The sequence below is a fragment of the Lagenorhynchus albirostris genome, chromosome 6, assembly GCF_949774975.1.
Source record: "Lagenorhynchus albirostris chromosome 6, mLagAlb1.1, whole genome shotgun sequence".
NCBI lineage: Eukaryota > Metazoa > Chordata > Mammalia > Artiodactyla > Delphinidae > Lagenorhynchus > Lagenorhynchus albirostris.
Window position 1 is genome coordinate 13,600,809 of NC_083100.1, and position 23,050 is coordinate 13,623,858.

Here is a 23,050-nt window from a genome sequence, read left to right on the forward strand (position 1 = left end):
TTCAACTCCCAGATGAGTTGACGCACTGCTGAATCCAGTACTAGGCAAGATGTTACCATCTAGAAGTTAGGAGCTATGTCTTTGGAATTTTTTTTTTAGACCTTGTTCAAATCCCAATAGTATCAGTTACTATCTATGTGACCTTAGATAAGTTATCCAACTTCTTTAAACCTCTGTTTCCTCATTGATAAAATGGAAGAGAATACCTGTATCACAAGGTTCTTAGGAGGATTAAATTGTGGAATAGAGAACATTCATCATAGATACTGGCCTATAATAAGTACCTAAAATATAGTTTTAAATAATAGTAATATACATAAAATAATCCATGATAATGATATATAATCTACAATATAATCAATGAATTTATGATATCACTTATAGGTAGAATCTAAAAAATACAACAAGCTAGTGAATATGACAAAAAAAAGAAGCAGATTCACATATATATAGAACAAACTAGTGATTACCAGTGGGGAGAGGGAAGAGGGGTGAGAGGCAATAGGGGTAGGGGATTAAGAGGTACAAACTATTATGTATAAAATAAGCTATAAGAATATATTATACATAGGGAATATAGCCAATATTTTATAATAACTGTAAATAGAGTATAACCTTTACAAATTGTGAATCCCTATATTGTACACCTGTAACTTATATAATATTGTACATCAACTATACCTCAATTAAAATTTTTTTAAATCAGTGAATTTATCAATAACCATTCCAGCCATTTAGTCTATATCTAAAAGATAGTTTCTACTACATTGTTAAAAATTTTTTAAATCACGTAAGAAATTAAACTGTGACTAAGAGTATGGTTTAACTATATTAATTTTCATTGCCTAGTTTGGCAGAAGGTTTTGCTGAAATATAAAAGATCAAATCGCGTATCATCTAATGGAAAGTGTAACGAAGAAGGCATGTGTGGGTTTGCAATGCTGAAATATGATGATTCCCACTAATTTCTTTTGTGCTTTGAATACAGGGGTCTAGAGATGACCTCAGCACCAATGGAGGATTCCACACCCAGTCAGCTATGAAATATGCAAACTCTGTGGACACATCATTTTCTAAAGATGTTTTGAATTCCATAGCAGGTACTTCAAACCTTCCAGACAGTTGTGTTTAACTCTCATCCGTGTTTACGTTGTATATCACTGTGCTTTTTACCCTCTCCATAATTCATTACACCTAATCTATGTGACAAAGTATACTGCATTTATATAGCTGAAGAGTCTTGTTACATATTTCTTTGCATGCCGTCCAGCAACTTCCTCTTCTACTTAGTGTTCATTTTTACTTGGATCGAGGAGCAGTCTTCTCCGATGTTATCAAATTGTTTCATTCTGGAGACAATCTTGAAGTTTTCATTGCATACAGCCTTTTAAAGTATAATAGCCCTTCAACTTCAAAGATTATTCTTAAGAACTATTTTGGAAATGTCATCTTAATTTCTTATAAACTGTCAAAAATTGAAAGCTTCTTCCCCCAAAGCATCGTTAGGAACTTTTATTATTCATTTTAAAACAGAAATGTTCTTTCAAAAGCTTTTGAAGAAATCAAAGGAAAAAAGATTTATTTCCAGTTAAAAAGGTCTACATTTTCCTAAATCCTTAATGCCGGCATGGCTGTTATAATCATATTTTAAAAGTTGCGTATCTTTCATGGCAATTCCAGACTCTATTACGTCAGCTTTTCACAATACTGCTACCACCTGAATGACCAGCATCTTTTTGGTTCATCATTTTAGCTTTCTGTGTTGTGTGCCCACGCATCTCATTACCGTCTGTGTGCTGTGGCTTGTGTTTACAGCATTTTCATCAATAGCTATTTCTACAGTAAACCATGCTGATTCCAGAGCTTCGTTAGCAAGTCTTGACTCCAACCCAAGTACCAATGAGAAGAGCAGTGAGAAGACTGAAAACTGTGAAAAGGTACGGCTTCCCTCCCAAACTTACCGAGCATATTACCAGTCAGCAATCTCCTATTCTTACTCAATCCTAATTGGTTCTTCATTCCTAGATCCCAAGACCCTTGTCTTTGATAGGCTCAACTCTTCGGTTTGACAAGTTAGATCAAGCAGAAACCAGGAGTCTTCTTATGTGCTTTCTTCACATTATGAAAACAATTTCAGAGGGTAAACAGAGTTCTTTAAATTTAAATTTTAAAAAGGAGAAAAAAACTTTGAATTTCAAAGAGTCTCATGCTACTCGGGGTTTCCTTTCAGAGACTCTGATTGCCTACTGGCAAAGAGCGCCCAGTCCAGAGGTGTCCGACTTCTTCAGCATCTTGGAGTAAGTTTTAGAGTTGATTACATAACGCTTTTTTCTAGAACCTTCAAAATACTTTAGTATACCATTTTTCATTCTAGGTACCATATGGTGAATGAGCTATCAGTAATAATGCATAAACTATTTAAAGAAAACAATATTTTTCTTTTAATATACTTGGATGAACACTTTGTATGAATAAAAAGGCGTGAATAATTAGAATGTGACATTTTTTTCCTTTCTAGTGTTTGTCTTCAAAATTTCAGATACCTAGGAAAACGTAACATAATAAGGTAATAATTTTAAATTCCAAAAGGTTAGTCTGATATTTTGAAAAAAATTATGACATATTATTAATGGATCAGGTTAGACTTAGAGATTTATGTTAGAAATCTTAAAATGCAAATAAGGATTTTAAGGTTGACCTCACATTAGACATAGAAGTTTGATGAATACCCTATAGCCGTAGTAGATCTAGGAACAGTTAAAGCTGTCCAGAGAAAAAGCACAAAACACATTTCTGAAAGGAAACCACATTTCATGTAACTTCTCAACTAATTTATACATCTTCATATGAATATAACTTGAAAGATACCTATTTAAGAAAATACTTCCAATAAACTAAAAAAAGCAATTAATCTAGAAAACTGTGCTGTCATCCTTTTCTCATGAGAGACAGCAGTGCCCCTGGCATCTTCCCTAAACCCGCAATTTCCCATTTCCAGAAGAAAATGTGATTTTATTTTTCATAGCATGTGGAATATTTCATTGTTCAGTAATCGCTTTGTCAGTTGCCTTTTTTTAATTCATATATCAATTACAAACACTGAGCTCATATTAAAACTTCAGTTTTCCTTGCAGAAAAATTGCTGCTGCGTTTAAATTCGTGCAGTCCACCCAAAACAATGGAACTCTCAAAGGATCTAATCCATCCTGCCAGACTTCTGGCCTCTTGCCGCAATGGTACTGTCACATTTGCTTGATATTTAAAATTATATTGTGAGTGTACGTGTGTACGTGTGTGTGTGTGTGTGTGTGTGTGTGTGTATACATACATATATATATATAGGCTGTGGATACACACATATGCACACACACATGTGCATGTGTGTGTGTGTCTGTGTATATATATATCTCAAACCAAAAACAGATCTCAAGTAACTCTGTATGTTTCTCTGAAGAAACTTTGACGGTACATCCCTATCTGCCCCACTAGCTTGTGAAAACCTAGAAGCAAGGATTTGCCTTATTTATGTGCACCTAGCGTACAATGCCTTGTATAGGGTCAATGAGTGTCTTAATTTAATTGAACCTGAAAAGACATAATTCCAATAAATGCCAATTGTAATGTTTGCTAATCTAGTGACAAAGTAAAATGTGAGGTCATATCTCCCCTTTCCTCTTAGTAGTAAGTGTAATAATTTATCAGTATTCTTAGAGCTTAATGTGTTTTTTAAAGGGTCAAGGGCAATAGGAAGCATAGCTGGCCCCGTAAGCTCATTTTAGATTTTTTAGTCATTAGAATAGTATATAAAGCCTAGGGTCACCCTTCATTAACCTACCCTACAGGAAACATTTGCCCTAAAATCCTGCCTTAAAGCTCCTCTGGGTCTAGTAAATCAGAATTCTTTGCTAAAATTTTCTCCAGTTTGATTTATTCTCCCCAGGAGTATCATAATAATGTATAATATGAAAATGGCTATATTTTAGAAAGAGCTTTAGAAAGAAATATGAATGTAGTATATAGCTAATAAACCATAAAATAAATTTTGCCTGTTTATCCATGGGGACCCCTTGAAATGGCCCCTTATGAGAAAATAAATGGCAGTTGAGTAGAGGACTGTAAACAATTACTTTAATGACAGTCGTAGCCCACTTGAGGTCACTGAAGTTTTGGAGACGTCTGGTGGGTCAGACTTTAGGCCCCTCCCTAAACCATCTGGACAGGTCCTGGTCGTTCCCATGACTCCCCTCCCAGAAGCCATGGCTTTTCCTCCAGGAGTTACAGACTGAAGGAGACTCAAAACCTGGAAATAATCCAGTCCCAAAGGTCCAAGCCATACAGCCCCAAACCATACAGCCCCAAACCCATTATTCCTTGTAGCTACAGAAATGACCCAGACTCTCCTGCCTACTGAAAGCCAAAGTTAGATCTCTAGGGTCCCAATCCATCCAGAGCATTTGATTTAGCCAGAATCGAATAAACCTTGAGAAGTAAGACAAAGAGATAAAATTGTTTCTTTTTCAGTCTTGACTCTTCAGTATCTCCTATTGCCTGCTTTCCTCAAAGAAATTTTCTATGACCTTGGCCATCAGATAGCTTAAATGAAAGCTTAAATGAAATGATAGCTTAAATGAAAGTCGGGAACAGGAAATATTCCTACTTCCTCATTCCCCCAGTTAGAAGTGCCAAGGGGCATTGAATAAGAGCCCTGGCCATTGTCCCTGCTCTGGGAAAGCAGCAGCCCAGAAGCGACCTCAGCTCTCTCCCCCACAAGGATCATATGTCGGCCCTGCTGTGGGCCTGACACAAATGCAAAGACAAATCCTGTAAGAATTTCCAAATGCAAAGAAGTAGGAGACAAAGGGTTGTTTTAGACTAGATTTTACTTTTTTACATTTTACCTCCTAAAAATAATTGATACAATTGAGCTACATAATATTGTACTTTTTTAATGTCTACCACTATGCCTTTCTGATCAACAAATGACCACCTGAACATGCATGGAATCCCATGATTTCATTAAATAATAATGAATATGTTTGTGCAGAATTTAATTCAGCATCTATTATTTGTCTGTTATCCTTTAGTATCTGTTATCATTCTGAACCCTTTTTTGGCTTAAATAAAATTTGTCCAAACGTACTTTTAAAAGTTCCTCTCATCATGTCACCTATAATTAATATTTTTAATAAAAAGTGTCTATTCAAAAATTTTTTAACATTTGACTCAATCAAGAGAATTTGAATGAAAATTTGGTTATAATATCCCTATGACTTTAAGCATTTCTGTCATTTCATTTTCAGGATGCACACCACTTCCAGTCACGAAGGACAGAAGCAGCACAGATCACAAACTTTACCGATAATTCGAGGCAAAAATGCACTTTCTAACCCTAAACTCCTACAGATGTTAGACAATACCATGACCAGTAAGTATACCAGAAATAATAGCAACAAGATGGTTATCATTTTTCTCTAGATGTGTGCAGGACATAAAATGCATTATGTTTCAAAAATGTAAGGAATGTTGCTGTGCCCCTGAGACCACTGGTTTTCAGGCTTGCTGTAGCCTGAGGAACATTTCTGGGAGGAGAGAATCAGCTGGAAGCATCTAAAAAAAAGTAGTGTCCTTATGAGGAGAAAGGGGAAAAGTAAAACTCTCAATATAGTATGCTCACTGTAGCTCCTCTGGAACCAGGTGACTTGGCATTGTGGGGGGTTAGGGTGGCCTCTCTCAACTGGATTATTGTCCACTCTTTGGGAAGAGGAGAAAGTTGTCCATGTCCTAGAAGCAGCAAGTGTGCCATCTTGAATCCAGTGTTGCACACATTCCAGGTGTGAATGAGGAGAAGATGGGATCCAGTGTTTTTGTATCATGTAAGTGTTCTTGATGATGGACACGTGACCACAGTTAGCTGTTTGAAGGTATTTGCCTTAACCTATAAACACATTTAATCCCTTTCTGACGAGGCCATTAATGCAGATCGTCCACTGAGACTCTACGTTTGGTCTATTAATCTGAGACCATAAAACTGGACCCAGACTGATTATGGAGGAAATATGACTCTACCAATGGCTGAATCAATGGAAAAGTAGTGAGAAATAATGGAGAACAGACTACTCTGGTCCTTTGGAAACTCTATAGCTGACAAATTAAAAGGGCACCCACACAGTCTTAATCAGTTCGAGCTGCTACAACACAATACCACAGACTATGTAGCTTAAACAACAAACATTTATTTCTCATAGTTTTAGAGGATGAGAGATCCAAGATCAAGACGCCAGCAGATTTGATGTCTGGTAAGAACCACGTTTGCAGATGGCCAACTTCTTGCTGTGTCCTCACGTGACAGAGAGAGAGAGATGATCTCTCTGGTGTCTCTTTTTATAAGGGCACTAATCCCATTCATGAGGGCTCCATTCTCATAACCTAATTACCTCTCAAAGACCTTATCCATATTGTGGATAAGGGCTTTGACATATGAATTTGCGGGGACACAAACATTCAGTCTATAGCACCCACTAAAAACTCTGTCTCTGTTTTTGCTTCAGCTGATAAAGAGATTGAACAAATGAAAGCACTTTGATTTAATACAATTACTCATCAAAACACCAGTAAACATTGACTATGTTGTAATAGAAAAAAGTTCTTTATACGGTACAAAGATTTGTTTCCGACATTTATGCATTTTCTACTTTATTTTGTAGGCAACTCCAATGAAATAGACATTGTGCACCACGTGGACACAGAGGCCAATATAGCTACAGAGGTTTGCCTGACTATTCTAGACCTGCTAGCCCTCTTCACTCAGGTCCACCAGGTGAGTGTAACTGTAACTTCTTCTGTAATATGATAAAATGAAAGGTGGAAAAGTCATGTGAAGTCAAGAAGATGTTTTTAAGGTTTTTATGACATTTAATGAAATGTATTAACCTTACATAAATCAACCTAAGTGTGAGTGGAAAACATGTTAAAGAAGAGATTCAGAATTTATCAGAAGTTGGCGAATGCTCAATTGATATACACACAGACATATTTCCTTATTGTCCAATAATAGACAATCTCTCTTCCTTGTTTCTCTTGCTTTACTGTCAGGCAAGTTGGGCTGAGAGAGAATGTGACTACTTTTTCAGTATCAAAGGGAGAGACAAAGCACAGCTAGATACAACAGATAAACAGATACAAGAGCTAGAGAAAACAGAGTGATAATGTTGAGCATCTTTTTGTGTGCTTACTTACCATCTCCATATCTTTGGTGAAGTGATTCCACTACCTACCATTAGAATGGCTGCAGTTTAAAAAGACTGACCATACCAAGTTTTGGCAAGTATATGGGGAAACTGGAACTCTCATTCACTGATGGTGGGAATACAAAATGATACAAACACCTTGAAAAAACGTATGCTGGAATGAAGGTTCAACATAATCTATCATGTGATCAGCCATTCCAATACTAGGAATTTACCCAGGAAAAATAAAAGCATTTGTTCACACAAAGCTTTGTACATCAATATTGATAGCTTTGTTTTTTAATAATTAAACACTGGAAACAACCCAAAAGTACATCAACAGGTGAATGGATTTTTTAAAATAGTGGTATTGAAACATATCCATACAATAGAATATAAAATATAAAATTTTATAAAATATGAACTATAGAAATTATATCAATTACACCTCAATGAAGTTATTAAAAACATTAGCTCAACCTAATGAGCTTTCAAATGTTAAGGGTTAAATTAGAAAAAGTTGGGTCAGTTGAATAGTCTGCACCAAACAGAATGATTATAGCAAGGAAGTCTTATTTTCGAGTAAAATGTCAGCATGGCAGTCGAAAAAACAAAATCCACATTTTAATTCTTTATTGCTCGATGGAAATGTCAATCAAATCTCATACATCTTACAGGCTCTATCAGTGCCTTTGAGGACCTGCCTGTCTGTGACCACATCTGCTACCTCTCTCCTGACCCTGCCCCACTAACCATGCTTAGGCTACTCTGCTCTTTTTTCTCTTTTTTTCTTTTTTCTCTTTTTTCTCTTCTTGAACTAATAAGCTCCATTCCATCTCAAGTCCCTGGTACCAACTGTTTTTCCTTCCTTGGACAATCATCCCAGATCTGCCCATGGCTGACTTTTTCAGCTCACATGTCAATTCATCCATTAGGGAGGTCTTAACCACCCTATATAAAGTAATCTTATCTCCCAAAGCAATTACTTTCCATCATAGATTATTCTACTCTATTTTCTTATTTAGTAACTTTTTTCAATCACTGCTATATGTAAGTTTCATTGGGAACATAGAGCTTATTCAGCACTTTATTTCCACACCCAGAATTGTGCCTATCGCATAGTAGGACCAGAGTAGATATTTTTTGAAAGAATACAGGTGTCCTTTCACTCATCCTAAATAACTGCTGTGTTGAATTTCCAGAGACAACTCCAACAATCTGAATGTCAAAATTCAATGATGAAAAGGGTCTTTGATACCTACATGCTCTTTTTTCAAGTCAACCAATCAGCCACAGCCCTGAAGCACGTATTTGCCTCTTTGAGGCTATTTGTATGCAAGGTAAGGGTCCTCCAGGTTCCAAGAAAAGCTCAGTGAAGTGTTTATTGCTGACAATAAACACATATCAATCCTTACATCTCTCAGTATCGAGGGAAGAAAGTTTGTTTTCTTCTATTTGATTTATTTGGTTTTATTAGACGATTTATTTGGTTTTATTAAACTATTTGATTCACGGTCTCAAAATAAGTTCACAACCTTGGCAGCCTATCTGCTGGATATCAAAAGGGAGCAAAATTAGCACCCGGCCATCAATTCTTGGGGTTCTCAGTGTTTGTGGCAGAGAGTTAGGTAAAATATACACCATCAACTGTGATGTCCGTTCCTGCCAAGTCAAAGGTTCTGCACTAGATACAGGAGAGTCCACCTTTGAGGACCCTGGGGGTTTTACAGTGTTGGGTGAATAGAAACTTTTTCAGAGCTCTCATTCCATTGCTTTGGGTAGTCATCCGTTACTGATGCAAGGGATACTTACAACGTGGAGAATGATTATTTCTAGGAAAAAAAAAATACTAACATAGACTTCAGTAAATAAGATTATATCCTCTTCCACCTGCAAATGGGAGAAAAAGTCTAGGTTAAGAAAAAAAGAAAGAAAGATTTTATTCTAAGGGATTTTAAAATTTGAGAATGAACAGAGCAAAATGAAGGCGTCTGCTCACTTCACCAGCACTTCTGTTTCCGCAGTTTCCTTCAGCGTTCTTCCAAGGGCCTGCCGACCTGTGTGGCTCATTCTGCTATGAAGTCCTAAAATGCTGCAACCACAGGTCACGGTCAACTCAGACGGAAGCGTCAGCACTTCTATACTTCTTTATGAGGAAGAATTTTGAATTTAACAAGCAAAAGTCAATTGTCCGGTCCCACTTACAAGTACGTGCTGCCAATTTCCATTAATGTTGTTGTTCAAACCACTCATTTGTTTCAGCATTGATAAAAGCCTACTGTTTCCAGGGCAACCACTTCCCAACTCTTCCATCAGATTCCTCCTTAAAGATGCCCATCCCACTGAGTTCCGATTCATAGAAAGAGTGCAGCTGGGCAGAAATCAGCAAAACCCATAACTCCACCTGTACTTTTCCTTTCTTCTGCCAGGGAATAGAATCATAGAATACACAACTCAGGGACCATGATTGTTTCTAGGATGCCAAATCCCACCAGATTCTGAGCACATTCATTGGGCCTACAGGGAGAAATTAATGATACATTCATCCAACTCAATGGATTTCTTTACAACTAGTATTTCGGAGTTACTTGCTTTTGAGGTTCCGTTTTCCTTTTCTTTTTCAGCTTATCAAGGCCGTAAGCCAGTTAATAGCTGATGCTGGGATTGGAGGCTCTCGGTTTCAACATTCCCTTGCAATTACCAATAATTTTGCTAATGGAGACAAGCAAATGAAAGTAAGAAATGCTTTGTGGACTTTTTTAAAGAATTGGGAATAAACTAAACTGGATTCTTTTCGCGAGATACCAAAATCATAAAAAATACAAATTCTGTATTTTGTTTATTTACACTTTGAGTACTTATATTGAGTTCGCTTGCATGAATGGATAATCAGTTCTTACACTTTCAGCATATACTCAGTTAAGTGGAATTTCCAAGATATGGGGTTGAATGATACTTAACAAGAAAACTGACCACAAGTATCAGATACCAAGAAATACAGTGTTTCTCTCATAATCTCATTCTTGGTCAAATTCATTTTATCTCTTTTAAAACTTTCTGGAGGGGCTTCCCTGGTGGCACAGTGGTTGGGAATCCGCCTGCCAATGCAGGGGACATGGGTTTGAGCCCTGGTCTAGGAAGATCCCACATGCCGCGGAGCCACTAAGCCCGTGCGCCACAACTACTGAGCATCCACTCTAGAGCCCACGGGCCACAACTACTGAAGCCTACGCACCTAGAGCCCATGCTCTGCAACAAGAGAAGCCACCGCAATGAGAAGCCCGTGCACCGCAACGAAGAGCAGCCCCCACTCACTGCAACCAGAGAAAGCCCGCGCACAGCAACGAAGACCCAGCACAGCCAAAAATAAATAAATTAAATAAATAAATTAAAAAAAAAAAAAAACCTTTCTGGAGACTTGTCCTTCAGTTATAATATTGAAAAGTTCAGGGATAGAGCCTGGTGTCAGGCATGGCTGAACCCAGGGATTAAAATAATGTTTTCAGATCCGCTTCCCCTACTACCTCTAGTTTTACCTCTCTCTTTGTCTCTCAGTTCAGTTTTCTTCTTCCTTTACTTCATTTACAGGTAGGCTCTCCCCATGAGCTAACTCTCTCAGAAATTCTGAGGACAATGGTAGTATTCTATGGATGGGAAAAGCACCTTGCTCTATAGTGCCAATTAAAGTCCCAGGACTGAGTCTCGTTGATCCAACCTTGTTTCATATGCCCATCCCTAAGCCAATCACTGTGACCTGGAGTATAAAAGAATATGATTGATTGGCCAGGCCCACATCATGTGTCACCCCTGGTGCCTGGGAATGAAGTAGACCCGTTCAAATCATGTGAACTAGAGCCAGAGAGGATGCTAGAGGATGTCGGGATGCTATTACTAGAAGAATGTAGGCTAGGAGACAAAATGGAATCTACTACAATTCATCTTCAAATGTGTACAGCCACAATCACAATACATAGAATTTGTCCATAAAGAATATACATATTTGTGAACAATATTTAGAATGCACTGGACTGTGATGCCAAGCCATAGCTAAAAGCATAACTTGAAGTGAGTTAATTTGTGAGTTCTAAACAGATAATGACCCAGGCTCTCTGTTTTCCAAAGAACAGCAATTTCCCAGCAGAGGTGAAAGATCTGACTAAACGTATAAGGACTGTTTTAATGGCCACGGCTCAGATGAAGGAGCATGAGAAGGATCCCGAGATGCTGGTGGATCTCCAGTACAGCCTGGCAAACTCCTACGCAAGCACTCCCGAGCTACGGAGGACCTGGCTGGAAAGCATGGCCAAAATTCATGCAAGAAACGGAGACTTATCCGAGGTGATGAGCAAAGACTCAGTCATTCTTCATTAGGTGTCCTCTTGATCAGGATGATTGGGTTATCATTTACAGCAGGAGGATAAAAAGTTATCATATTTCCCCACTAAAGTTGATATGACCTAATTATATGTTATGTGCATTACATTTGCATGTAGGATTCAAGGATGCCTAACTCCATGTAAATAATATCAAATAAAAGCCAGTGTCTTGGGGGCCAGCTGTAGCTGTAGGATGTGTAATGGAGACCAAATGCTAAAAGCCTGAGGCTAAGGATGGTTATAAGGGTGTCTGGAAACTGAGTTATATAAGTTGGTGTTCTGTGTGTTAAAACTTCTTCCCTGGAATTGGAGTTGAATGGGAAAACTCACCATTGAGGTGAGTCAACTCAGGTTGGGGTAATCTGCCCTCCTGTGCAGCTAGCCTGAACTAGCGTTGGAAAGGTTAACACCCCTAAGAGCCATATGAGAAGAGGCCACTGTGTGATGGTTATAAATCAATAGGTAACTTTTTATCTTTTTTAACATCTTTATGGGAGTATAACTACTTTATAATGGTGTGTTAGTTTCTGCTTTATAACAAAGTGAATCAGTTATACATATACATATATCCCCATATCTCTTCCATCTTGCGTTTCTCTCCCTCCCACCCTCCCTATCCCACCTCTCTAGGTGGTCACAAAGCACTGGGCTGATCTCCCTGTGCTATGCGGCTGCTTCCCACTAGCTATCTATTTTACGTTTGGTAGTGTATATATGTCCATGCCACTCTCTCACTTTGTCCCATCTTATCCTTCCCCCTCCCCATATCCTCAAGTCCATTCGCTAGTAGGTCTGCCTCTTTATTCCCATCTTGCCCCTAGGTACTTCATGACCAATTTTTTGTTTGTTTTTTAGATTCCATATATATGTGTTAGTATACGGTTTTTGTTTTTCTCTTTCTGACTTATTTCACTCTGTATGACAGACTCTAGGTCCCTCCACCTCACTACAAATAACTCAGTTTCATTTCTTTTTATGGCTGAGTAATAGTTCATTGTATATATGTGCCATATCTTCTTTATCCATTCATCTGTTGATGGACACTTAGGTTGCTTCCATGTCCTGGCTATTGTAAATAGAGCTACAATGAACATTGTGGTACACGACTCTTTTTGAATTACAGTTTTCTGAGGGTATATGCCCAGTAGTGGGATTGCTGGGTCGTATGGTAGTTCTATTTTTAGTTTTTTAAGGAACCTCCATACTGTTCTCCATAGTGGCTGTATCAATTTACGTTCCCACCAACAGTGCAAGAGGGTTCCCTTTCCTCCACACCCTCTCCAACATTTACTGTTTGTAGATTTTTTGATGGTGGCCATTCTGACCAATGTGAGATGATATCTCATTGTAATTTTGATTTGCATTTCTCTAATGATTAATGATGTTGAGCATTCTTTCATGTGTTTGTTAGCAATCTGTATATCTTCTTTGGAGAAATGTCTATTTAGGTCTTCTGCCCATTTTGGATTGGGTTGTTTGTTTTTTGGATACTGAGCTGCATGAGATGCTTGTAAATTTTGGAGATTAATCCTCTGTCAGTTGCTTCATTTGCAAATATTTTCTCCCATTCTGAGGCTTGTCTTTTCATCTTGTTTATGGTTTCCTTTGCTGTGCAGAAGTTTTTAAGTTTCCTTAGGTCCCATTTGTTTATTTTTGTTTTTATTTCCATTTCTCTAGTAAGTGGGTCTAAAAGGATCTTGCTGTGATTTATGTCATAGAGTGTTCTGCCTATGTTTTCCTCTAAGAGTTTGATAGTGTCTGGCCTTACATTTAGGTCTTTAATCCATTTTGAGTTTATTTTTGTGTATTGTGTTAGGAAGTGTTCTAATTTCATTCTTTTACATGAAGCTGTCCAGTTTTCCCAGCACCACTTATTGAAAAGGCTGTCTTTTCTCCATTGTATATTGTTGCCTCCTTTATCAAAGATAAGGTAACCATATGTGTGTGGGTTTATCTCTGGGCTTTGTATCCTGTTCCATTGATCTATATTTCTGTTTTTGTGCCAGTACCATATTGTCTTGATGACTATAGCTTTGTAGTATAGTCTGAAGTCCGGGAGCCTGATTCCTCCAGCTCCGTTTTTCTTTCTCAAGATTGCTTTGGCTATTCAGGGTCTTTTGTGTTTCCATACAAATTGTGACATTTTTTGTTCTAGTTCTGTGAAAAATGCCAGTGGTAGTTTGATAGGAATTGCATTGAGTCTGTAGATTGCTTTGGGTTGTATACTCATTTTCACAATGTTGATTCTTCCAATCCAAGAACATGGTATATCTCTCCATCTATTTGTATCACCTTTAATTTCTTTCATTAGTGTCTTATAATTTTCTGCATACAGGTCTTTTGTCTCCTTAGGTAGGTTTATTCCTAGATATTTTATTCTTTCGGTTGCAGTGGTTAATGGCAGTGTTTTCTTAATTTCACTTTCAGATTTTTCATCATTAGTGTATAGGAATGCAAGAGATTTCTGTGCATTAATTTTGTATCCTGCTACTTTACCAAATTCATTGATTAGCTCTAGTAGTTTTCTGGTAGCATCTTTAGGATTCTCTATGTATAGTATCATGTCATCTGCAAACAGTGAAAGCTTTACTTCTTCTTTTCCGATTTGGATTCCTTTTATTTCCTTTTCTTCTCTGATTGCTGTGGCTAAAACTTCCAAAACTATGTTGAATAATAGTAGTAAGAGTGGGCAACCTTGTCTTGTTTCTGATCTTAGTGGAAATGCTTTCAGTTTTTCCCCATTGAGGACAATGTTGGCTGTGGGTTTGTCATATATGGCCTTTATTATGTTGAGGTAAGTTCCCTCTATGCCTACTTTCTGGAGGGTTTTTTATCATAAATCGGTGTTGAATTTTGTCAAAAGCTTTCTCTGCATCTGTTGAGATGATCATATGGTTTTTCTCCATCAATTTGTTAATATGGTGTATCACAATAGGTAACTTTTTAATGTCTGTTTAAATACTGGGAGGATTTATGTGCAGCAATTCACAGCACCCAAGTGGCTTCCAGACACCAAGTGGGGAAGTTCTGCTTTACTGTATTCCCAGGATTGTGCCCTCTTTGGGAAGAGATGAATTTGCGTAGGAAAACTGAAGTCCTTCTAAATACATGTGAAGGACTCTGGGATGGAAGTAGATCTGACCAGAGGCCTCACTTGGTAGCAGTTTGGTGAGGACAAAAATGAGCAGCTCCAGTTCCCTTGGACTGCCCTGAAAATGGAGGAGTTTCTCCATAAAACTTCAAAAGGCAAAGTTGAAGTCATTTGAACTCTTCAACAGGTCAGGGTCTACTCTGTGTTCAGCAGTGTTCGAGGGCTTTGCAGGAGATTTTACAGAACAAAAAAATGTCGCTCAAATAATCTGGTTGAGGAAAGCACACGTGATACATTAGGTCACACTATTTTATCAAGTGCCGCCTTGTGCAGCTACCATTTTAAAGGCAATAGAAATTCTAAGGGGGACATTACTGGAAGTAGAAAAATGTAAGAAGACGGCTTACTTTTACTTCCAGTTTATATACAGGTGCTATTTAGAGAGAGGGGAGACATAGATATTAAGGAAAGAAGATAATTCTATGGGATTCAGGCCAGCTCATTCACCCACCTGAAAACTACATCAAGAAAAACAAACCAAAAAAATTCCCAAATAGACATTTTATTCTTGATGGTGAACTATTTGGAAATCTAATTGATTCTTATTTCCGGTTCTACCATGAAAAGGATTTCTCTACATATTCTGACTTGGAATACTGACTCACCTTGGATTAGTCCTAATAAGATAGATAGTAAAATCTACAGTATTAGATAAATGGTAAAATCTTCCTCTCAAACTGTTTTCTTTTTTCTTACAGGCTGCTATGTGTTACATTCATATAGCTGCCCTCATCGCGGAATACCTAAAAAGAAGGGGTAAGACAACATTGTGAGGGGAGAAAGTGCAGAAATCAACATGTTGAAACCTAACTTAAAATTTATTTATTAATTTTAAGTTTTATTAATCTTGATGTTTTATTAAGCAATGTTAATTTTCACAGATATTTCTAATTATGCTGTACTTTTAACTCTCTCTTCCATGCCATTATCATGTTTATTTTATGTACAACCAGGCTAACTGGTCCGCTTCTTAGTTCCAAATGAGAAAGCTTCATTGGTTAACATAAGCTTGAATTAACATAAACATGTGACAATGTCCTAACCTCATCTTGCACTGCCATAGGTTACTGGAAAATGGAAAAGATTTGCACACCATCCTTGCTCCCGGAGGATATCCACCCCCGTGATAGCAACCTATTACTAACAACTCCCAGTGGAGGAAGTGAGTGATCTAACTGGGCTCCTTTATTCCCAGGGAATGGTGCCGAGAAAACCAAGTCACTGCTTCAATTTTGTTCCAGCGACACTCTTAAACGTATTCCTAGAAGCAAAAACTGTCTCAGATCTACATAACTTACTCCGTAAAAACCCAAAGTTTCTACCATTCAGAAATTCCATCCATCCAAACTTTTATGAAGTTTAGAGACCTAAAGAGTTCTCAGCAAACAGAACCACATCTTATCCAATATTATGGCCATGTTTTACTACCAATTTGCATAGTAGTCTGTCTTCGGGATTTTATTCTGAAGTGGATGAATTGTTTAAAATTGCAAGAGAAATCTATTCCGCTGTTGAAATATAATACAACTGTTTATTCAAAATAAGGGTGCAGAAAGAAACATATAAATATAGTGTATATACAGGACTACACTTATAACCAACAGGCTCCATTTCCTTTTTGTAAAGCATACACTGATTCTCACAATTTATAACATATAATAATTTACAGTATGGTTTTCCTTCAATTAAAAATATTCCATCTTTAACATTTGATAGAGATTTTCTAACAATAACTAAAGAATTACTCTTTGTTTAAAAAAATTTGTCAGTATAACCTTGCAAAAGTTTGTTCAAACCCAGAGTTTATGAACCGTGGTCTATTTCACATCACTATCTTAACTTTCAAAATGCAGTGGAAAACTCACTGTATGAACAACAGAAACAGATCTTTAGATGTTAAGATTAAAGTACCTAAACAAAAGGGAAAAGGACTTCATTTACAATATTTTGGAAACATAATTGGTCCCTTATTCTTTTAAATATGTATTTATTTCCTAAAGAGTTTCAGTGGATTTTGCAAATAAGATATTTGAACCAAATGACCAGACTGGATTCTGAGACAGTGAGCTCACTTGTTAGAGGGCCCTGGAGAAGGGACCAGACCTGGCTTTATGACTCACGTCCACCATAAAAGTCAGGGATCTTCTGGCTCAGTTTCACGCTTCCTACTTAGCCTTATTTTTATAGGCAAGTCATGAAAACCATCATTGTTGTATTTAACAGGCCCTTCCTCCCCATCTAATTTTTTTCATAATCAGATCCCATACAGTTTTATAAAAACTATTTTATATTCTAACTGAAACAAAATTGGAGAAACCAGATAAAGCTAGGTGTCAGTTTGAGAAGTTGTGGAAACTTATAGCCCAAAATGTCGTGTGAATCTTTAATATTCAAAAAAATCTAAATACATTTAGACCAGTGGTGATATTGGAATAACACACCCATTGAGAAACATATATACAGTTGAGCCTTGGACAACGAGGCGGTGAGGGGCGGTGACCCTGCCAGTTGAAAAACCCACATGTAACTTTACAGTCGGCCCTCCGTATCCACATCCACGGATTCGACCAAACACAGACTGTGCAGTGCTGCGTGCATACTTATTGAAAAAAATCTGCATGTGAGTGGACTCATGTCGTTCAAACCATGTTGTTTAAGGGTCAACTGTATTTGTTTTGTAAACTTTGAATGAAAGAAGATGATTATTTATGATGCATTAGCAGATATTTGTATTCATTGGCACATATCTGAAGCTCATTGGCATATATTTGAAGTCCTCAATGTACTCGTAGGTTATGATGTTTCTAAGTCAAAGAAGTAAACTGTTCCTTCACTACAATGCACACATGATAAGAATGCAGTCGAACCTCCGTATCCGGGGGTTCCAGATCTGCAGATTCAACCAGCCGCTCCATCAGTGAGAACCCATAGATGTGGAGGACCAGTTGTACTATGCCATTTTATATAAAGAACTTGAGCATTTGTAGAATTTGATATCTGATATCTGTGGAGGTCCTGGAATCAATCCCTGCGGATACCGAGGGATGACTGCATAGGTGCATTGAGGTGACTCCAGAAAACATGGCTTCCTCAGTTGTACTGACATTCATCGTCATCCCACAGAAGTATGTCGTGACTTTTCCTGCTCCAGTCAATGCTCATATAGTTAATGTGTTTGATTACCAAAGAAAAATATTAATAAGAAGTAGGAAAGTAGAATTCTTAATGCAAGGATTCAATTGCAATCTTTATTATCGTCATTTCTAGCATGTTTGGGGGTGATAAGTTAGTTACATAGCCAACGATCTGATTATTAAAAATGGAAATATCTATAAAAGTATTAACTGTAACTTAAAAAGCACTTGCTCCAGGGCAGCCACTGCACCAAGCTGTGTACTGGCCATATCTCCATTAGTTGCCAATAAGGAGTCTGAGTTAGGTGCTGTTATCACCTCATGTTTACAGGTGAGAAAACCTAAAGAAGTTAAGCAACCTGCCGCAGACTCCCTTGTTAGCTTGTGATGGGGCTGAAGTTCGAGGGCTGGTCTATCACTCCAGACTGTGCTCTTAACCTCTGATACTCCCCAACGTTCTGATCTGATCCCTTGTTTAGCACATTACCCATTATCAACTGTTTTCATATGCATCCGCAGAGCCAGATCTTTTTTAAGCTTGGTGGCCAACAGGCTAAGAAAATTTGAGAAGTTTTCTAGATAATGCAAAAGAGTGAAAGTTAGTAAGTATTGAGTATTGTCTTTACAATGCACTGATGATACCAGGTGTTTTCTCAAATACTAATACTCCGAATCCTTTCAACATCCTTTGAGATAGATATCAATGTCTGTGGTTTAACAAATGAGGGATACAGACTCCAAGAGGTTAATTAAACCAGAACATTGGAGCTATATCAGTCTGCAAGCCTGTGCTCTGTCCATAATCCCATGCCAGCTCGTTATAGAAAACAGGTCACCTGAAAATGATAAAAAAAAAAATTATAAAAAGGGGAAGATTGGTTGCCTAGAAGAGAGTATTTATCAACAGTCATAATCTAACCATCTCATTGAGTGTGTGAGCTTTATAACCACCACATGTCACATCATGAAGAAAGGCACTGTCTAATCCAAGCAGGATTTGTCTCAAATAATGATACATTTTGCTTTGTTCTCTCAAGGCATGTTCTCTATGGGCTGGCCAGCTTTTCTGAGCATTACACCAAATATTAAAGAAGAAGGGGCAATGAAAGAAGATTCAGGAATGCAAGACACACCATACAATGAGGTTAGACCAAAATGATTGAGTGTACAGTAATTGAGTGAAAAGATGCATTGAATTGTAACATTAAGCTAAATAGGGGGGAGAAACTCTTATTCAGAAATCAAATAAAGTTATTCTATAACATGACTTAGGCAAAATAAAATGCAGGCTAAAAATTAAACTAAGATTAATAGATATCAGATTCCATTGATAAAGCATAATTTTCAATGAAAATTTAAACTAAATTTTACTTCTCTAAGATAGAGCCAAATATATACGATCAGCTCTTCTACAAAATATAAAGTCTGTAGTCCTTTGGTAAATGTGGTAAGGGATGCTGAAAATTCGTTGAGCTGGTCACAACTTTATTTAATGCATTAGAAAATGTATTAACAAATAGACTTGAGCAGAAAATCACACTAGTTTCTGCAGAAAACCTTCTGGTATGCAAACCACGGTTATTTTTCAAAAGAAGCTCTCTACCTGGAGTGACTTAGCAATAATTCAGGTGAAGAAAATAGAGCTCCCCTCCTCAAGTAAATAAAATATTTCATAAGCTAATTTTTTATTCATAATATTACATAGACTTAAAAGAGGATACAGAAAAAAATCTGGGGTAGATTTTAATGAAATTTTACATATGGCTGTACACTAATTTAATGTACATTGAAAATAAATAGTAAATGCAATTATGTATTTATATGAACTATTTCAAATAATGTTTAAAATCTTTTCTTAAAAGACACTGAAAACATTCCAGCAATATTATCCACTTGCTTTAGAGAGTATATAATTTGATTCTGTTGAACATTTATTAAACTACTAGTATATGGGAGGCATTGAGACAAAGATAAGTAAAGCAAATGTATTTGGAGAGACAAAGATAATAAGGCATAATCCCAGCTCTTAAAGAGTTTAGAATCTTGTGAAAGACAAACTTCCTTCAGGGTGGGGAGTAACCAGTCTAAGACCCAGTAACTATAAATCTAGGCGTCATATATAGCTGCAATTAAAAGGGGAACAATTTTTTACATGAAAGTGATTGGAATGCAGATGAATGGGGCATAAATAAAAACTCTGCAGACTTTTGCACTGTCTTGACATTTGATGGGACTTGAAGGTGTCAAATAAGAAAATAAGGTTCTTATAGGAGCAGCAGCAACTTCAAAGGCAAAAGTGTGGGAACTGTATTCTAAGAATGGTGTGGTACAGTCTGGTGCAGCCAAAGTGTAAAGTCAATGCCAAGGTGCTGAAAGAGAGTGGCACTGAAAAGGAGGTTGGTGCCTGATTCTCGAGCTCCTTCAATGTCATGCTAGAGAGTTTGGACAGCAGTTCATAGCCACTGGAGTGCCTCCAAAGGTTTAGGGCAGTGGCAAGCTCATGGTCAGGTTTATGTTTTAGAAACAAAGATTACTGGGGAGTAACACAGAGGACCAATAGGACCAATTGGCGAGGGAAAACATTAGCTTGAAGGCTACTCCAGGGATCTGGGAATGAAGAAACGGGGGTTTGATCTAAGCCAGTGACTGTAGGAATGGAAAAAAAAAACAGACAGATCTGAATACTTGTTATAGATTTAAATTAGCAAGTTTGAGGCACTAATAAGGAAAGAGAAGACTGCAAGAAGACACCACCATACCTCCCAGGATGGATGTAACTGCCAATTGCAAAGATAGGGAATGCAGAAATCCCACTATGAAAAAAATTGACCCTTCAACAGTTTTGAAAGCAAGTTTCAGGGATGAGCCACAATCTTCACTGTGTAAAGTCTCATTTCCGTTTGCGGAATTGCAGAATATCCTGGTGGAGCAGCTGTACCTGTGTGTGGAGTTCCTGTGGAAGTCTGAGAGATATGAGCTCATCGCTGATGTCAACAAACCCATCATTGCGGTCTTTGAGAAGCAGAGAGACTTCAAAGTAGGTGTTCTAAACCCAGGAGTTAGTTCAAATATCCTTCATTACATTGGAGAATTACTTACAACTTCCAAAAGTAGAAACTCCCTATTTTTGATGTCAGCATCCTCTTCACGAAACCCTTCGCTTCTGGTTTCAGAAATTATCAGATCTCTACTACGACATTCATCGGTCGTATCTGAAAGTTGCAGAGGTGGTGAATTCAGAGAAGCGGCTCTTCGGTCGCTACTATCGTGTGGCATTTTATGGGCAGGTAAGTTTCCTACAAGCAGCGTGGCCTCTAAGTTCTGTTAAGTGGTTGATTGATGTTCATCATTCTTTACAAGACATCTAACTACATGTGCCAACAGATTGAGGGGGTGGAGGTGGAGGTGGGGATGTATCTAGGTATATTTGAGTGTTTCTCTGAGTGTGAGGGTCTATATGTTTGGCCAAAGGAACATGCTAAATTAAGAAAAAAATGAGCGGAGACCTCCACGGGTCTTAATACAGATTGAGGTAAAACAGTGATTTCGAACTTCTTGGAGAAAGAGAGCACTTCCTCAACACCCTCCTCCTCCAGTTCCCCCCAAAATGTCTAATTAGAGGTTTGCGTCATATTTGAAAATGAGATTTAAATGAATATATTTTGGGCAATGAAATCCATAATATTCCAGGAAAAAAAGAATTCCTAGGGGCTCTACCATATCAAAGCCATGAACTTTTGACTTTAAAATCATGCATTTTCTTTTCTCCTACTGTCAAACCATCATTGCTTCTAAGCAGAGCATAATCTAGTTGTTTTGTTTCTTATATTGCAGGTCAATATAATTTCAAAGTGATCTTTCTCAGCTTACTGCATAAACAATGAACAAGACTGAAAATACTAGCAAGCCATAGCATTGTCTTAAAAGCAAAGTGAACTTAGATATTAATTCGGAATGTCTCTGAGTAGTGCTTTAAGTGGGATAAACCCAGACACCATCCAGGCAGGCTTATAACACTAGTATATTTCAGCAGCCAAATTTCATATTTATTTTCACGGAGAATCATTGCATTCTTCTATTTTCACAGTGGTAATGACTCTCAGCCCTCTCGTTTCCTTTTTTTTCTCCCCTCACGTAAGGCACAGTTTCACATGGCTTCTTGTTCTCCTCAGAATCTTTTAAGGCTGCAAACAAACGTGTCAAATCCAGCATGGTCATTCTAGATCACTTCCCACTGAAGTCTTTTGGAAAATATATATTGAAGTCTTTTGGAAAATATATATTGTCCTCTAATCACCAAAGACAGCTTAAAAACTAATGTCTGAATTAATAAAGACAGCTGCTCTCTCCCTGGAAAGGAAAATGTCACTGGGCAGCCACTTACCATAAACAAATGAATCCAACCCAGATTTCCCCCACTGCACAGGAGCATCAGGACTGTGGAGACAGTCTACAAAAAGAAGCTAAATTTACTCATTTGGGGGTTCCCTGGAAAAGAATCTGACCTATCTGAAGTGATAGTGTATATGGGGGAGATAGAAATGTGAGAATCTGCAGGAGAGGAGGAGAGAGAAAAGGAAATGCTATCTTGCAAATCAGCGATAAACAGGAAATAAATGACTCTTGACCTCAGGGAAACATTAGCAAGAATAATGGCAGAACACCTCATCAGGAAGGGAATGTGGGAGCTGAGGGATTGTAAGGGAAAGGCAAGGGTTTCCTGGGAATGGCCACAGGCCAACTGTGCAGCATGGATGTAGCTCACAGGACATACGTTCAGCAAACCTAGATTTGAGTTTACAATGCTTCAGGCGATCTTTCTAATGAAAAAGTGATGAATTGCCATTAAGAGTCTGGTCATGAAAAGCAGATTGCCTACCTGATGGTTTCTCCAACCAACATCTAAGATACTGGTTGCTAAACAGGTGGAAACGAAACGATCATGCTCCTTTCCAATGAGATTTTAATGCAGATGTTTACTCTTTTCTTCTTTTGGTCTTGATTGTTCCAGGCTGTGGTAAGTTCTCTCTCTCTCCACTTGCATGCTCTAATAAGCCTCACACTTCCCTCCCTATGGTTTTACTGAACCTTAACTTTTTTGTGCAAATGAACGTTTGAGATAGGTGAGATAATCCTGTTTCCATTCATTTTGGAGTCATCCTG

The 23,050-nt window shown here is 37.7% G+C and overlaps 1 protein-coding gene across 3 annotated transcripts in view; it reads left to right on the forward strand.

The window, feature by feature from the left end:
- The window catches only part of DOCK10 (dedicator of cytokinesis 10), a 277,694-nt gene that overhangs the window by 237,940 nt on the left and 16,704 nt on the right, over positions 1-23,050 (forward strand). For all 3 annotated transcript variants that reach the window (XM_060151258.1, XM_060151257.1, XM_060151259.1), the window contains exons 34-50: positions 989-1,100; positions 1,816-1,937; positions 2,026-2,140; positions 2,231-2,297; positions 2,519-2,566; positions 3,135-3,236; positions 5,301-5,425; positions 6,705-6,817; positions 8,429-8,566; positions 9,251-9,433; positions 9,851-9,961; positions 11,349-11,564; positions 15,452-15,509; positions 15,817-15,915; positions 18,925-19,031; positions 20,802-20,924; positions 21,061-21,174. In XM_060151258.1, coding sequence (XP_060007241.1) covers positions 989-1,100; positions 1,816-1,937; positions 2,026-2,140; positions 2,231-2,297; positions 2,519-2,566; positions 3,135-3,236; positions 5,301-5,425; positions 6,705-6,817; positions 8,429-8,566; positions 9,251-9,433; positions 9,851-9,961; positions 11,349-11,564; positions 15,452-15,509; positions 15,817-15,915; positions 18,925-19,031; positions 20,802-20,924; positions 21,061-21,174 — 1,953 coding nt within the window. The remainder of the gene's footprint in view (positions 1-988; positions 1,101-1,815; positions 1,938-2,025; positions 2,141-2,230; positions 2,298-2,518; positions 2,567-3,134; positions 3,237-5,300; positions 5,426-6,704; positions 6,818-8,428; positions 8,567-9,250; positions 9,434-9,850; positions 9,962-11,348; positions 11,565-15,451; positions 15,510-15,816; positions 15,916-18,924; positions 19,032-20,801; positions 20,925-21,060; positions 21,175-23,050) is intronic.